The following is a 15,173-nucleotide window of genomic DNA, read 5'->3' as shown; positions in this document are numbered from 1 at the left end:
CACTACAGTATACTGAGAATTTCACCCTACTTTATATCACAGGAACTTCAGTCTAAACAGAATTCTAGCTCTGATCTACGGTGACCTGCAGTTTGTTATCAACGACGGCCACTGATACCCTGGTGAAATGCAATTAAAATCGGCGGTAAATCAAGTTATACGGAGGAAAAAACCAACTTGGTGAGGTCGCTAACAATGAAGTCAGGCTGCACACCAGAGTCCAAAATTTTGCTCCGTAACGTTGAGGTACATACAGCCAGTGTGCGACAACCAGCTGCCCGACCTGATTTCAAACCGGATATCGCGTCTTCAACAACTAAACCTAGGAATGACAACTTTAGTAAACTACGAGGGATAGCTTCGAACAATGCAAACGTAAATACAATTTTCGGGGTTAATGGAACACCGCAAGCTACCTGCAAGATACGGGGCAGGATGTGGTTTTCCTTCCGAAACGTCGTTGGATGTGATGATTCCAACGGAAGGCAAAGGAACCCCGGATCGTTCAAGGGCTCGGGGTGCATATTTATTCGAGGCTGAACCATAAATGTAAACGTAAAATGCAGTCCAAGTTGGTTGACAACTAACCTGAAGTAACTATAGTCCATTTCGAGCTCGTCGATGGATCAGAGTTCAACTATCAGACATGGTATTCAGCTTGCTTGCGTCATTTCCTCTGCAATTTTATATCCAACCTTTCTAAGCAAGTCAATAGCACCTGGCAAAGCCATTGGCCCTCCTTCAATGACTTCCTCCTCGAAGCGATCGATCTCTTGCTAGTATTCAGAAACATCACAAATTGAAAATATACCCCTCTTGAAGATTATAAACTGAACGAGTATACGGACAAGGAGTCTTTCTTCATCTGTGATCCCACAGTACTCTTTCAAAGTGTCATACAATCTACGCCCATGTGTTTCGTGAGCCACCGACTCTGAATCGCCCAGTTTGTAGTCGTCGCTGAAAATTCGCCAGGCCCGCAGGACGCCAGGGGTGGAATCGATTAGCGTCCTGATGAAAGGAAGTGAACCATGTTAATGGTATGAGATTTTTTGCAGGACATAGTGTATCAAAAGACAGTTGTTCGGCTTTATTCAAGCTCGAACAAGAGACATTGAGCGCAACAGCTCAACAAAAGTCAGGGACATACCCATCCATGTCAAAAAGAATCTGTTGGCATCATTATCAATACCCTGAAACAGCTACTCGCACCGTATTCTGAGTGTGAAAAGTACATACAGCTTCTACAGTGGTAGAGACACTCGACATCATGAACCGATGCTTCAAGATGAGAACACGAAGCTAAGATATCTGTTCCTCAAAATTTCACCCTCACTGTAGGCATCAAGAAAACAGTTAAATGATCACTCGGCCATCATCGGCATCAACTAGAATTTTATTGGCTCCTTAGTAGTTAGTACGGTTGGGTTGGGATTTGATGGGCAGGGAGAGGAATAAAGCAGTGGCCATGTACTAGGAAAAGTTGACAACTTACATTGAAGCTGGGTTGCTGGAGACCGCAAGTTATTCACGGCCGGCATTTTTTAGGAGTCAAGCATTTTGGTTAGGCGACATGAAGGCAGATTTATTTTTAACAGACATTAGTGAGTATTCATCGATATCTCTCAGTACTTACTCAAAAACAACACAAGGCAAACAAGATGAGAAGATGCGTCAAATAGCCCATCTTGTTGAACAAACGCCTACAACTATCCAACGATCAACAGTTTGTTCAATCTTTTCGATTCGGTGCTCCTGTGAAATTGCGCCGATATAAAGGATATCTATCAATCTGAGAAAATCTTCAAATCTCACGCGTAAAATTTCATGATATGTGTGCAAAGCAATGGACACTAAAGCTGGAGACGTTGTAAGCCATGCCAGTCACCAAGGAGATTGGGGGCTGGCGTTATATTTATAACTTCCCAGTCTGTGGGTTTGAACCTCTGGATGGTTGGACATGGAGGCAAGGATCGATGTATGCACAACATTGTCAGTAAAGTGTCCTTTGTCAATGAAAGCTGTGTGTGGTGTCGCATCAAGCAGCATGATTTGGCATGTAAAGTAGAACCAATGCTGAGGAATAAAACAACTTACTGCACAGACGAGCTATCTTTAGCAACAAATCAGAAGTCTGTTGCAACCGGCGCTGAGCATTATGCTCGGGGATCTCATAATAGCCGCTATGAGACAGGAAAACGGGGTATCTATCAATACTCGGTGGGATGTCAAGGCAAGGCATCTTGATGAAGATGGCGGTTGCGATGCAATGCTATGGATGGAACAAGAATGATGACCAGGCTGAGTATTCTGGCCGTTCATGGGGAGTAGTTACTCAGATTCAGCTGGATGGCCCTGGTTGGTGCGATAGACATTAATTTCTTAGAGCCGTATCAGGGTCTCGACTTTGTAATAGTATTTTTGGACTAGATGTCTATTTTTAGAGGTTCTAAAAATATCCGCGACAACTTCCATGGGCGGAGAGGTATAAAGGTGGTCAAAAAGAAAGCAACCGCCCCACGTTTCCTTGTTTCGTTCAGTTCCCTTTTCCCTTCCCTTCTTCTTCTCCACTTTTCGCGATCAGGTATCGTTTTGCGGCTAGTCCTGCTTACTTAGTGCTCCCGTCAACTGGTATTCTTTCTTTGAAAACACCATCTTTTTTCATCATGAAGTACTTTTCGCTCGTCGCTGTCATCGCCCTGGCCGTCTCTGTCTCTGCTGCTAGCCAGAACCAACAGAGTAACAGGAACAACAACGTCTTCAATGGAAACCGAGGGGGCTTCGGAAACTTCAACAATGGATTTTTCGGAGGTCAGCAATTTGGAGGGAACAACGGAAGGAATGGGCAAAACAACAAAAACCAAAACAACAACAATAAGTTCGGCAACAATGGTAACAACAAGAATCTGAGCTCCAACAACGGCAAGGGAGCAAACACAGGAAACAACGGCAAGAACAACGCAGTAAGTAGAGTACAACATGTAGTGAGTAAATAATACTAACTAATACGGCTTCAGGGCGCTGCTTCATCCGCTGCTGCTGCGACTTCCACGGCGGCCGCTGCCAACACCGCCGCTGCTGCTTCAACTGCCGCTGCTGCCGCTAACACTGCTGCTGCCGCCAGCAGTAGCGACCCTCAATCATCGACGAGTACGTCGTGTTGCATATGATTTGGACAAAGAGCTCAAAGTCATTTTGTTCAGCTTTGGACCCTAAAGTTATCGCCACGGGTTTCGAGAATGACGGCCAAGGTAATGAATTTCAAAAAATGGAGGATAAATTTATTAAACATATCTCTTTACCTTTCTAGATGTTCCCACTGCCGGACAGGTCGCTTCATTAACATCGTCAAATAACTTCATCAACTTCTGCTTGACGGTCCCCAATCTGCCCATCACGAACGGAAAGCAGATTACTACGGGATCCTGTAACCCAGCTCCCATGGGTGTCATTCCTTCCACAGATAACATGCCATCGGCCAAGTTCCAGATACCTAAGAACGGAGATAGTTTCACTGAGAACTCTCCCTTCACGATCACAATGGCAGTTCGAAACTTCCAGACCGGTGCATTCGTCAACGCAGAGGAGAACTACTTCGCTGCGCCCCAACAGGTTAACTCGGGAGGCCAGATCATCGGTCACTCGCACGTCGTCGTCGAGCAGCTCGACGCTCTTGACCAAACCACACCCACAGACCCCAAGAAGTTCGTTTTCTTCAAGGGTTTGAACGCCCCTGCTGATGCGAACGGTCTTTTGACCGCCGATGTCACGAGTGGTCTGCCTGCTGGGTTCTATAGGCTTGCTTCCATTAACACAGCCGCCAACCATCAACCTGTCTTGGTGCCCATCGCTCAACACGGTTCTCTCGATGATGCCGTCTACGTAAGTTATCAATTGTATTTTAAATAAGATACCATTGACTCACCTATTCTTTCAGTTCACTGTCACTGCAGGCAATGCCAGCGCTGCTCAGGCAAGCGCAGCTGCTGCCGGCGTTGCCTCTTCAGCCGCTCCCGCTGCTACAGCTGCGTCGGCCAAGAGTGCAGTTGCTGCTCCAGGAGCCAAGGTCGTTGCACCTGCCAAAGTCGCCAACCCCAAGGCTGCAGCCAACAACAAGGGCAACCAGCAACAACAGAAGAAAGGCAAACGCTCGCACCCTCGCGCTTTCCTTTAATCAGTGAACGACTTTGACGACTTGCATTGTGCATTGTAGTACCTTATCATTATTCTTTTTGTTCGCCGCGCGTAAGCTAGATTCGCTACGCATAATTTAAACTTGTTGTTCTGGAAATATTGGAAACGTAAGGATCCTATCACGAATGATTAAAAATGGGGATCAGGTTAGTGGATACTAGTGTGTGTCGAAGAAGTGTCGGTATTTGAGCTTAGAAGAAGTAAGTTCCTGCCAATATAAGTCTTGTGAAGTCGAGTATGTAAAAATTAGATATTTTTATGGCGCATAAAGTTGAGTACAACCCTGGATAATTAAGTTACTGCTTAGGTACAGGTCGAGTGCGTTCTGCTTGCCATCTTGCTTGCATAAGCTTCGCTCCTTCACTTCTAGAATGCACCGAGAGAGCAGGAGCATATTTTAGTTGGACAGCATTAGACGCAAGGACAGAGTCGCTGCGAATAACCTAACGATCTTCGTTAGACATTGAGACATGGGAGGCACTGAGAGACCAACCGATCCAATAGACAGGAAGAATGAAAAAGTGGCCGCGCTGCTAAGCATGTATTGAGAGAGCGTAGCTAATGCCCCCCTTGGTCCTGCACCTCCGCTGAAGAGATGGGAAGGAGATACAGTCAGGCCTCAACAAATCTTTGCTCAAGACGACGTATTCCACGCACCGAATTATGCTCCAAGAACCGAATATGAAACCAATGGTGAGACCAACTCCGCCGCCCATGAGAGCACCCATTCTTATGAGTTACGGATATTCGAATCAGTGAATGTTGAGCTCAGTTGGGAAAACCTTACTGCACTAGCAACATGTGTTAGTCGCGGTCCATCTCAATAAAGTATAGACAACGCGACATACTTTTCTTCCAGACCGATGGCTCACCTCCATAGTTTGCAGGTGGGGGAGGCATTTATACGAGGTGTTATTTTGAGAGAGAGTAGACGTGGAAGGAGGACGAGAAGAGGCGATATGGGAAAAGTGCGACAAATTGACCAAGTCGTTTATTCCCGTACCGCCTTCCCTCCAAACTAATGTCAACAAAAACCTATGTCGCGGGACATTTCCGAACTAGGGGTCCTACTAGCATACAACTACATCCTGCACTTTCAATGAGTGACGTCCCTCCATCTTCTCCCTTTCTGTTTCCTCGCGCACAACAAGCCCAAATTAGTATATTTATTCTTCATTATCATAAGTTGACCAACTAGACTTACAATTCTATTTAGTTCGCGCTAACCAACGAGACCTATATCATGTTGCTTCATTGAAAGAGCAAGCCGAAAGCGTTCTTCGGGCATGGCTGGGTTTGTCTTGTTAATTGGGACCCTAATCTGTTCTCATTCTTTCGCACAGGTACGCGTTGGCTGGCTCGTTGGGACAAGGAACTTGATCTTATTGTGAAATTAAGCTATTACGGGCTTACTACAGGAAGAGGTACATCTCAAATTCTACTATCGAAATTCTATGGTCATTTACGCTATGTGTAGCTACTCAGACATTGGGCGAAGAATACACTGACGTATGGCAATATTCTTCTCATACAAGAACAGCCCCTCCTCCTGTTTTCACGCGTGCGACACTCATCGTATTAACCTTATTGCCGTCATATATTCTCGGTCGGTGGGGCCAAAGCTCAGCTCTCAACCACGCAAATCCACAAGTTTCCAAATGGCTCAAAAAGATACCAGCCGTTATCAGTGTTGTGGCTGAAGTCAACTTGGCGGTCTTCTATCTGAAAGGAACGTACTATGACGTTATCAAGCGTCTGACGGGTGTTCAGCATGTCTTTACTGTCTTTACTCCACTGCGAATGGCGGGCTGATCTGTATTGCTGTAGATTTCGTCGATTCCTGAAGATCCACATACACGTCCCCCTTCTTATTCCCTTCTTGGAATCATGATTGCCATCCGCCTTTTACACAAACTGTTAGGCTATTACCAATCACGAAACAAGGAGAAATTTGAACTCGCTGAGCAACGGATGCAAAACACCACACAGGGACCAAGTCTCGATGTGTATATTGACAACCGACCAATATATTCCATCTTGGACCATAATCCGGAAAGCGAAATCGCAAAATCAGCTGAAGAGGATGAAAGGACTGCATTGGATATTCGGTCGATTCCCGAAGTCCTACGTGTCTCCAGAAACTGTACGCTATGCCTAGAGGAAAGAACGGATAGCTGTGCCACAGAATGTGGACACCTGTTTTGTTGGAATTGCATCGTTGGATGGGGAAGGGAAAAGGTAACACACTGTAATCATTGGAACACTTGAAACCGTTTACTGACATAAATTAAACCGTAGCCCGAATGCCCATTATGTCGGCAAAATCTTGCCTTGGATCGATTGCTACCCATTTATAATTTATAAAATCACATCACAACGTACAGACAGATGCCACTCTTGAACCAATCATTGCACACAAAAGATAAAAATGGAAAATGGAAAACTTTCTAACAAGGTAAACAGATGTAAAATGAACAGAGCCGGAGAAGCATTTATTCCTTAGCGCACTTGGAATACATGCAACACTAAATGACGTATTCTTTTTGCATGTCAGCGTATGCAGCCGCACCCGCACCTAGCAAGCCAAGTTCATTGATGCACACAGATGTGTGGCGATATAGTGTTTCTAAAGCAGGTTGAGGCGGACGCCCTTGCGATTCTAGATACCAGGTTTCCAATTGTTAAATAGTAAGGTAACATTTAATGGTGGACACTCACTCAAAATCGCTTCATTGATCTCATGTGCAAGGACGACACGAGCTTCATGCCCGACTAGGGTAGCAACTGGGCTGCCTGCCTCTAAAGGATCCTCCCAGGCAACGATGCCAAATGTTTGCTTGAATAGTTGCTGTAATTCGGGTCTAGTCTCGGACTGGCAATCGTTGGAGAGTGTTTGGCCGTATAGAAGGGCAGCATTAAGAGCAGACTCGTACTGAGAAGATGCCGCAACCGATCCGGGATTCATAATTTCGAACGTATTGGGAGTTTCATGAAAGTGGATGCCTGAGTGGCTGGGAGGGGCGAGGTGATCATCGACGTCAATGTCCATTCCTTCCTCCACCCAAGCATTTTGAACTGTATCATCATCTTTAAGTATTTCGGCTTCCCTCGTCCGCAATGCTGACATCTTCTTCTTGATCTCAGCTGTTTCTAGGATTAATTCCACAAATTTTCGGCAACGCAGTTTGAACAAAAACAATTGGTCGTGAACCTCCAAAACCGACGGATAATGCTCTCGCAAGGAATCTATGGCGGAATCAATATTTCCTGATAACACCAGATTAACGACGTTGGTACGAGTTTGAGTATCATTCTCAATGATATCACTTGTAATCATTTCAACGTCGTGGTTACCATCAGTTGCCGAGGGGCGAGGAGTCGATGCCCGTCGCTCTGCTTCCCGAGCTTCAAATGCTCGTGCAGTCTTGACGTACCCATGATGCACGAGGTAAGACGCCACAAGTTGCTTCATCATACTTTTAGATTGTTCATCGGTGAGGGCAGGCTTCAAAGAAGAATTGTTGGTGATGGAAGCAATGGATAAGAGGCCATGAATCCTCCTCCGGTTTCCCTGAAGTAGGGTTTGGTGAAGAGGAGTACTTTGTATTGTGTTCCAAACTTCACCGGCCCTCCGTTGGACATGATACTCAATGTCGAATTTGAACGTTTCCTGGCCAAAATTTGTGTGGACAACATCTCCTACGTGTTTCAATCCTACCACGGGGTACCACTCCATGCTATTTGTAATGTTAGGAAAAAGAGTCCCTAAAGTAACGTTAAATCTACGAAAGCCCTTGTTAAAGAAGAAACTTGCCGAGAAGAGTGCCGTTCTTGGTGTAGAAGGCTGTGTTATTAGCAAAATCAATCCCACATCCAATCGTGTCATTGGCTGGATCTACGTCAGTTGAGGATATCAAAAATGAAGTATTGTGCTCACCACCAAACCAAGGACCGTACGAAGACACACCCTTTTCTGGAGTTAGTGCTGACCCGTCGTCACCATAATAGCCCCATGAGTTAGGCTCCCATCCTGGCATTCGGGTGGTCTTGATATTGCGGGTGGCAAATCTGAAAAATTGGTCTTAAAAATATAGTAATTAGAAGTGAAGACGATATATACCCTATACTGATTTGTCTGATACCAGTAAATATAAACACTGAAATCACGATTGAGAGCGACTTACGACTTCTGTTCTTTGCCTTGTATTTCTACTTCAAAATAGTAAATGCCACAAAGTGGAGGCGCTGGGTAGTTTGTTCGAGCAACAGAAGCATCCTTTTCCCCATTAGACGGTGGTCCTGTATCAAAAAAAGTATTTAAAAAATGGAGAGTAATGTCGTGGCTATGTTACAGCATACCGTGATACAACAAATCGCGCCCATCTGGTGAAATAGTAAGGTTTTGGTGACGGTGTTGTTCACTCCAGCGAGTAGGCAAGTTAAATACCTGGTCTTGCGGCTGGGCTATTGATGTCAAATGTCGACTAGAGGCTGGCGTGGAATTAATAGCATCATCGATATCTGTCTGAAGAGACATTGACATTATATATATTACTTAAGAAGGTTTATTGGAATACCTTATTGTGGTCTATTTTCCTGTTGGATCCTGTGGATGCATACGCATCAGTCTGTAACAAGTGCCTGAAGCAAGAATACTCGAGATAGGTGGGCCTTTCAAAGGAGCTGTGCCCTGCATGAGCCACGATATGTTGAGGCACGACAGTTTGTGGGGGACCTAAAGTTCTAACAGTCCCTGTGCTGGCCCTGCGATTATGAGGCGATGGACCAGGATGTGTGGCATAGTCAGCTTCGCCGCTAGCGGAATACTCTGGGCCTACGCCGCGAATAACTCTAGGTTCAAACGTCGTTCGAACTGAACTTTGAGCGCGACCTGGAACGCTGGACACTATAGATGCTGATCGTGCAGTCGATCTGATTGGGGAGACGGAAATGTTGGTATCTGTGGTTATAGCTCTTGATCCATCTACTGAGGGACCGATGCGTCGGGGTTCAATGACGAGTCGAGCAGATGAGCTAGACGAAACGTTCTGTCTGCTTGGAGATACTACGGGGATAGACAAAACGGCCTCGATGTTACGGGCCGACGACGACGACGACGCACTTCGTGGGATGGGAATGCTGGATGATCTGGAAGGGCGAGAGTTCATGATGTTGTTAAACGACAAACAAACAACAAAGAATCAAAGATAGTATTCGAAGAGTAGATGTACACAGCCCAGGCAGTTAGAACCCTTTAAGCAACGCAGAGGTGGATATGGTTATTGGAAAGTTAGGTACTGAGCAGTCTGAGCTTGTACATGTAGAATCCAGTAATGAACGCCTAAGTTAGGCAGTCACGTGATATACTTTGTTACTTACGCGTAGCCTCACAGTGGTCGTCCTTGTCTCTTCACCCTCTATACTTCATTCCCCACAATCATGGTGTGTTTCCAGTCAGACATGAAACCTTTGTTACTGAAGTCCACTTAGGAATCGTCTCTTCGTATCGTCCCAGCCTCCTCGAAACCATCAGCTTCAGTCCAGAGTACTGCGAATTCTTTGGGATTACACGATACCCTCCAGTATGGACCTCGAAGTCTCGCCGCTGAAGTCCAGTCAGAGGGAGGTCTGAGATCGCGCTTAGAGAATGTGAGGAATTCTTATTTCAAATCATGTGGTTTGTAATGTGAAATCGATGTGTTACAGTGGGAAGCTACCCAGGACAATCTCAAGTTAACCCTTGAGCGTAACATGTTTGGAATGCATGCTCCAATGCGACGCCTTATGGAACGCAAAATTGTCGGGACAGTACGTACAAGAGAACGTTTAATTATCTTTAGCCTCTGACCTTGTCGCAGACTGTGCATACTCTCAGTGCTCCCCAAACTAACGTTCAACTAGACGTCTTGATGGGACGAGACGAGTTGATCGACGCCGCCGATGTGTTCTTGGGTATGCTTATAATCAAATATTTATATGGTTCTTATGCTAAGTGTACTTCAGGCATGGAAGCAGGCCCTGCTTATGATGTACACACTCAAATTCAGAAGAAAGCTAGTTCATAGAGTCTGTTAATGCAGAAATATACACAGCATGCGCACACGCATGTAATACTGAATGATAAAACCTTGACCCATTATAACATGATTAATGACCTACATGTCAAAGGGTAAGCCTACTGAACTGTTATAATTAGAATCTGCCAGGAAACTAGATGTAATATACCAAAGAATGGTAGAGATCGATTGACTCTGAACGAAGAAAAAGGTGGGTACAACAAAAAGTCTAACAAAAAGTCCGTCCATAAGAAGAATACCCGAAATGAATGTTTTAGCGATGCGACCCAGGCGCAAACGCCTCTCTTACACTTCGCCGAAGTTCCTCGTGTTGACTAGAACTACCCAAAGAAGATCCTGGTTGAATGTGAGATCCTTGAACACTTGTCGACGCCAACCCATCCAGATCAATGTCTACAAAGTCAAGAATTCTGCGAGAGAGAAGCTGAATTTCGCCTTGCCCATCATTTGTTTCCGTATCCTGATAGGAAGCCTGTGAGTGATGGGATCGAGGAGTTCCAACCGATGATGTAGCAGAAGGTGCCCTGGAAATTGCCAAATTTCTGATACTTGGTATCAAGATATTGGATGTCCGGATATTGCTGATAAGTTGTGGGTCTATGTGATATAAGAGATTAGGAGTCATAGGCAAAGCAATAAAAACAACACACCGCCAGATTCGAGCAATTGAACGATAGTCCAAACAGCTATGTGTTGGAAAGTGGCATCCGAACTGGTCAAGAAACGATGTAGATATTTATGCATGCCACCGTCGGGTTTATCCCAAACTTCATTGAAAGCAGAGTAATCGTCTGTCGGTGAGCGACCATCTTCAAAACGAGATAATTAATAATAGCATATAAAAAATATAAGCATGCAAACCTTTCGAAGACAGATTACCAAGAGCTGCTGCGCTGTTGCCTTGAACTTCGGAGCTTGGGGAGTTTGTTAAGGGAATGAGCACTTCACAGATCCCCATCTCCAAAAGCTGTCCTTTGAGTTCGTCTGGACAATAAGCCATTAGTAGATACAGAGGATATATAATGACTAAAAGGCTCACCGCTCAAAGCAAGAACAGCAACACAGGCAGTCATCTCGCTTTGAACATTGATGGGGACTTCAAGAACCAACTCTTTGATAGATTGAACCGCTCCAGCCTTGACAATGGCTTTCTTGTTCTTCTCTGAACTAGCAGCTAAATTTCTCAAAGTGGAAATCGCATGACATTGAACTTCTTCATTGTCTTTGAAGGATAAAAGATTGATTAAAGGTTGCAAAAAGCCGGATTCGATGATGGGGGATTCGTTTTGTGGGTGTATAGAGACGTTACGCACACATGCTGCCGAAGACAAGATAAGGGGCAGATAAGTCGACTGGAGTAGACGTAGCAAAGATTGAAGACCGTCAGCCTTAACAATTTCCAGTTGATATTTTTCTGCAAGTAGAGACAAATATCAATGAATGTACTAGTCAACATGTGAAGATACATACCATCGCTAGCTAGATTGCGCAGTGCTAGTGCAGCTTGGCATTGCACCTTTAGACTAGGGCTATCCATCAACATCACCAAACTGGTTACTAGTTTGGGCTCGCTTTGAGCTAGCTTCTTTCTGTTGGCACCTGTATAAGTGTGTTAAGATAGCTTCTATCTGATTGGATAGATGAATTCACATACCGTCCACCGCTATGTTGCTCAATGCAGTCGTACAATAGTATTGTACGTCCGTGTCCGGGGAGTTCAGAAGGCTCACTAAGACGGGAATTGCACCAGCATTGACTAATTGTTGCCTGTTTTCGTCTATCAATCAAAAAGATAAGTAGAGAAGTATGAAGAGCGCAGGATAAAAGTGCACCTGAATGTGTCATGTTCAGTAGCGCGCCAGTTGCATTGCGCTGTACTCTCATATCTTTGGAGCGTGCAAGACGGGTCAGAGGAACAAGAGCACCCGACTTGGCAATCTTGGTCTTGTTGTCATCTGATAAAACAGGTCAGAAACACTCGAAATGTTCATAACAACAAAAGAGTTGACCATGTGTTGCTAGATTCGTGACACAACCAACGGCATTGCATTGCACCTCTACATTCGGGCTCAACATTTGACGGATCAACGGCTCTAGACCTCCAAGTTTAACAATAAGCAGCTTGTTATCCGCTTAATGACCACGTAAACAAAATGTGGGTTTAACCAATCAACAAAGGAACTCACTGTTGACTGCAAGGTTTCCTAGAGCAGCACTTGCTGCCCGCTGTACTTCCGTGTCATGACTACTGAGAAGAAAGAGAATAGGATCCAAGGTGTCCCGTCCAACAGGGCGAACTTCCTTTTCTGTGATCTCTGCGAAGGCGAGAGCTGCACTTCTTTGGAGGTCTACGTTGTCGGAGAAAGAAAGAGTCGTTAAAGCTGTAAGTGGAGAGCCGGTGAAGAAATTGGTGGTGGTTCGGTCTATTTCATCGTCATTAGACTATGTTGAAGAGAGATAAACAAATTAATACATACTCTCCAAGTACTGTAGCAAATCTGCTACAGCTTCGCGCTCGTTTTCTAGGAGTAACGGTTCGTACGCCTGCGACCTGCGCCCTTGAACTGATGAAAATCCTCAGCTCTCGTTCATTAGTCCTGAAGGAGAAAACTTACAGCAAGATTCACAGCAGCTTGCAACATTTCCCATGGCGAATCGAGCTGTGAGGTAAACGAAAGTAAAAGGAGAGAAAGGAACTGCAACTGTCTGCTGAGGAGGTTGGTATATAAATTACATAACTAGAACTCCAGTGGGAATGGCTGCCATGCAAAGTAAAATTAATTAGTAATATAACATATTCTACTAGTTAGCTTTAATTAATGTTATTTTCAGCTTTATATGTGGTTAAATAATTATACTGAATTGGGACCCTTATCCGCTTAAGTCCGGAAGGATGCCCTCTGTTTAAGATTTTCAACGTTTATCCGATTGATGTCCAGGTGGTCGTGACTCAGAACTCTTCCAAATTAAACCAACGACAACGACTCTCGCAGTGGCGTCTCTCTATCTTCGGAGAGTGCATCTGAATTCATGAAATACATATCGTCAATCTATAAAGAGCTCAAAATTAATTGACGACTCAAACGCTCTGGATAAATTTTGGCCTCGGAGATATGGCCACTGCTGTGTATGAAGCCGCATCATCTGTTGACTATAATAACCTGTCCGAGGAACAAAGAAAGGTCATAGCTCTTGTAGACTCTAGAAGAAATGTGTTTTTCACAGGAGCAGCTGGTATTCAATATATTATTTGCATGTTTACTCGTGAAGTTCAGCTATTTCGACGCAGGCACTGGCAAAAGTTACCTCCTTCAATGCATCATCGAACGACTTCGCAGAACATATGGCTATGAGTCCATTGCCGTAACTGCTACAACTGGAATCGCCAGCCTCAATATTAATGGAGTTACAATTCACTCATTCGCTGGGATTGGACTGGGTAAACACAGCAAAGAAAAGCTCGCAGACGAAGTTTGCAAGAAACGCAGTCGAAAGGAACGATGGGAGAAAACTGTGACTCTGGTTATTGATGAAAGTAAAATGCGTATTCTTTTTTTGCTCACCGAACTGAATATCACTTACTTCGGTACTTGGAGTATCCATGCTTGACGGGAAGCTGTTCGATAAATTGGTAGCATTCTCTGCTCTGCTTAGGACCATTGAAGTGTTGATATTATCTTTTGAAACAGGAGTATATTGCCAGGGTAACTAGGAACAATTCAGAGCCATTCGGAGGAATACAAGTTAGTATATCTTTATTCACTAGTTCAATTCAGCTCATTCTTGCATATAGCTTGTTCTCTGCGGAGATTTCTTCCAATTACCTCCTGTACCTGAACAGAATGCTCAGCTCTTTGCCTTTGAGGCTGACTCGTGGTCACAATGCATCTCTAGACCTATTTTTTTACACAAAGTTTTCCGACAAAAAGACACAAGTGATTTTTTACAAAACAACTGTCCTTTAAATTTCTGAACGTCGCGATAGCATTCATTGAAATATTGACTAATATGCGTCGTGGTATCATGACAAATGACGACATCAAGAAACTATCGTCATTGTCGCGACCTCTAACTTACCCTGATGGAATTGAACCCAGTCAACTGTAAGTCGCTATCATTTATTTGGTTACATTTTCTGATTAAGTATTTTTCCATAGATTTCCGCTTCGACGGCAGGTAGACAGTCATAATGAAATGAAACTAAACGCTCTGCCAGGACCCAAATCAGTATTTCATGCCATGGACAGCGCGGGTTATGATGACCGTGGTCTACCTGTACTGAGAACTGAAGCAGAAAGACTTCTGGATCGTGTAATCTCGCCTACAATATTAACGCTCAAAGTAAGGTCTTAAAGGAAGCATGTTACATGATATGTTATTCAAATAGCTCCGTGGTCATCAAACAGATTGGCGCCCAGGTTATGCTAATTCAAGTACGTTAACTCTAGTTTACAGACGTTTCTGTCTCTAATCCGGTTTAGAACCTTGAAGCGGGGTTGCTTGTTAATGGAAGTTTGGGCAAGGTTGTCGGATTTACGAGCACCAGCGAAGCAGCAGATCGTAAATTGAAGATAGCAGACTTCCTAGGAAGAACACACGACTCGAATTATTCTCAGGAGATACTTAAGGACTTTCGTCCCTTGACTAATCATATTTTTGGCCGACGACAATCCTGGCCCATTGTCAAGTTCACTAACGGCGAAGAACGTGTCTTCACAGCTGCGGGATTCAAGATTTTAAACTACACTGGTACCATACAAGCCCATAGGATTCAGTTGCCATTGATCTTGGCTTGGGCTATCTCTATACACAAGTCGCAGGGACAGACATTAGAGCGCGTTAAAATTGACCTCGACAGCGTTTTCGAAAAAGGACAAGGTACATGTTGTTATCTCAACTCAG

The 15,173-nt window shown here is 44.5% G+C and overlaps 5 protein-coding genes across 5 annotated transcripts; 2 read left to right on the top strand and 3 right to left on the bottom strand.

Annotated features, from left to right (window-relative positions):
* Positions 1 to 64: 64 nt before the first annotated feature.
* JR316_0000718 (putative phosphatase HAD1) lies at positions 65 to 1,158 on the bottom strand (the record flags this gene model as incomplete). Its single annotated transcript, XM_047886532.1, has 7 exons — positions 65 to 119; positions 178 to 322; positions 384 to 536; positions 589 to 637; positions 696 to 776; positions 849 to 1,011; positions 1,151 to 1,158. The coding sequence occupies 7 exons, from the start codon at positions 1,156 to 1,158 to the stop codon at positions 65 to 67; spliced, it is 654 nt and encodes a 217-aa protein (XP_047754278.1).
* A 1,508-nt stretch (positions 1,159 to 2,666) lies between these two features.
* JR316_0000717 (Pathogenicity cluster 5 protein d) lies at positions 2,667 to 4,174 on the top strand (the record flags this gene model as incomplete). Its single annotated transcript, XM_047886531.1, has 5 exons — positions 2,667 to 2,963; positions 3,018 to 3,150; positions 3,204 to 3,251; positions 3,311 to 3,882; positions 3,938 to 4,174. 5 exons carry the CDS (start codon positions 2,667 to 2,669, stop codon positions 4,172 to 4,174), a joined length of 1,287 nt encoding a protein of 428 aa, XP_047754277.1.
* Positions 4,175 to 6,719: 2,545 nt separating this feature from the next.
* On the bottom strand, positions 6,720 to 9,362 carry JR316_0000716 (Ran-binding protein 10; the record flags this gene model as incomplete). The annotated part of the gene is made up of 7 exons (XM_047886530.1): positions 6,720 to 6,853; positions 6,913 to 7,931; positions 8,005 to 8,089; positions 8,162 to 8,262; positions 8,379 to 8,493; positions 8,554 to 8,719; positions 8,772 to 9,362. 7 exons carry the CDS (start codon positions 9,360 to 9,362, stop codon positions 6,720 to 6,722), a joined length of 2,211 nt encoding a protein of 736 aa, XP_047754276.1.
* Positions 9,363 to 9,633: 271 nt separating this feature from the next.
* On the top strand, positions 9,634 to 10,259 carry JR316_0000715 (putative proteasome maturation factor ump1; the record flags this gene model as incomplete). Its single annotated transcript, XM_047886529.1, has 5 exons — positions 9,634 to 9,636; positions 9,685 to 9,843; positions 9,901 to 10,002; positions 10,053 to 10,146; positions 10,198 to 10,259. 5 exons carry the CDS (start codon positions 9,634 to 9,636, stop codon positions 10,257 to 10,259), a joined length of 420 nt encoding a protein of 139 aa, XP_047754275.1.
* A 265-nt stretch (positions 10,260 to 10,524) lies between these two features.
* On the bottom strand, positions 10,525 to 12,920 carry JR316_0000714 (Vacuolar protein 8; the record flags this gene model as incomplete). The annotated part of the gene is made up of 11 exons (XM_047886528.1): positions 10,525 to 10,868; positions 10,922 to 11,080; positions 11,133 to 11,255; positions 11,311 to 11,685; positions 11,742 to 11,870; positions 11,926 to 12,048; positions 12,104 to 12,226; positions 12,281 to 12,403; positions 12,458 to 12,694; positions 12,749 to 12,835; positions 12,887 to 12,920. The coding sequence occupies 11 exons, from the start codon at positions 12,918 to 12,920 to the stop codon at positions 10,525 to 10,527; spliced, it is 1,857 nt and encodes a 618-aa protein (XP_047754274.1).
* Positions 12,921 to 15,173: the final 2,253 nt, after the last annotated feature.

This window comes from Psilocybe cubensis, chromosome 1, assembly GCF_017499595.1.
Source record: "Psilocybe cubensis strain MGC-MH-2018 chromosome 1, whole genome shotgun sequence".
Taxonomy (NCBI): Eukaryota; Fungi; Basidiomycota; class Agaricomycetes; order Agaricales; family Agrocybaceae; genus Psilocybe; species Psilocybe cubensis.
Note: the sequence above shows the minus strand (reverse complement) of the source record. Positions and strands in the feature narration are given on the sequence as shown.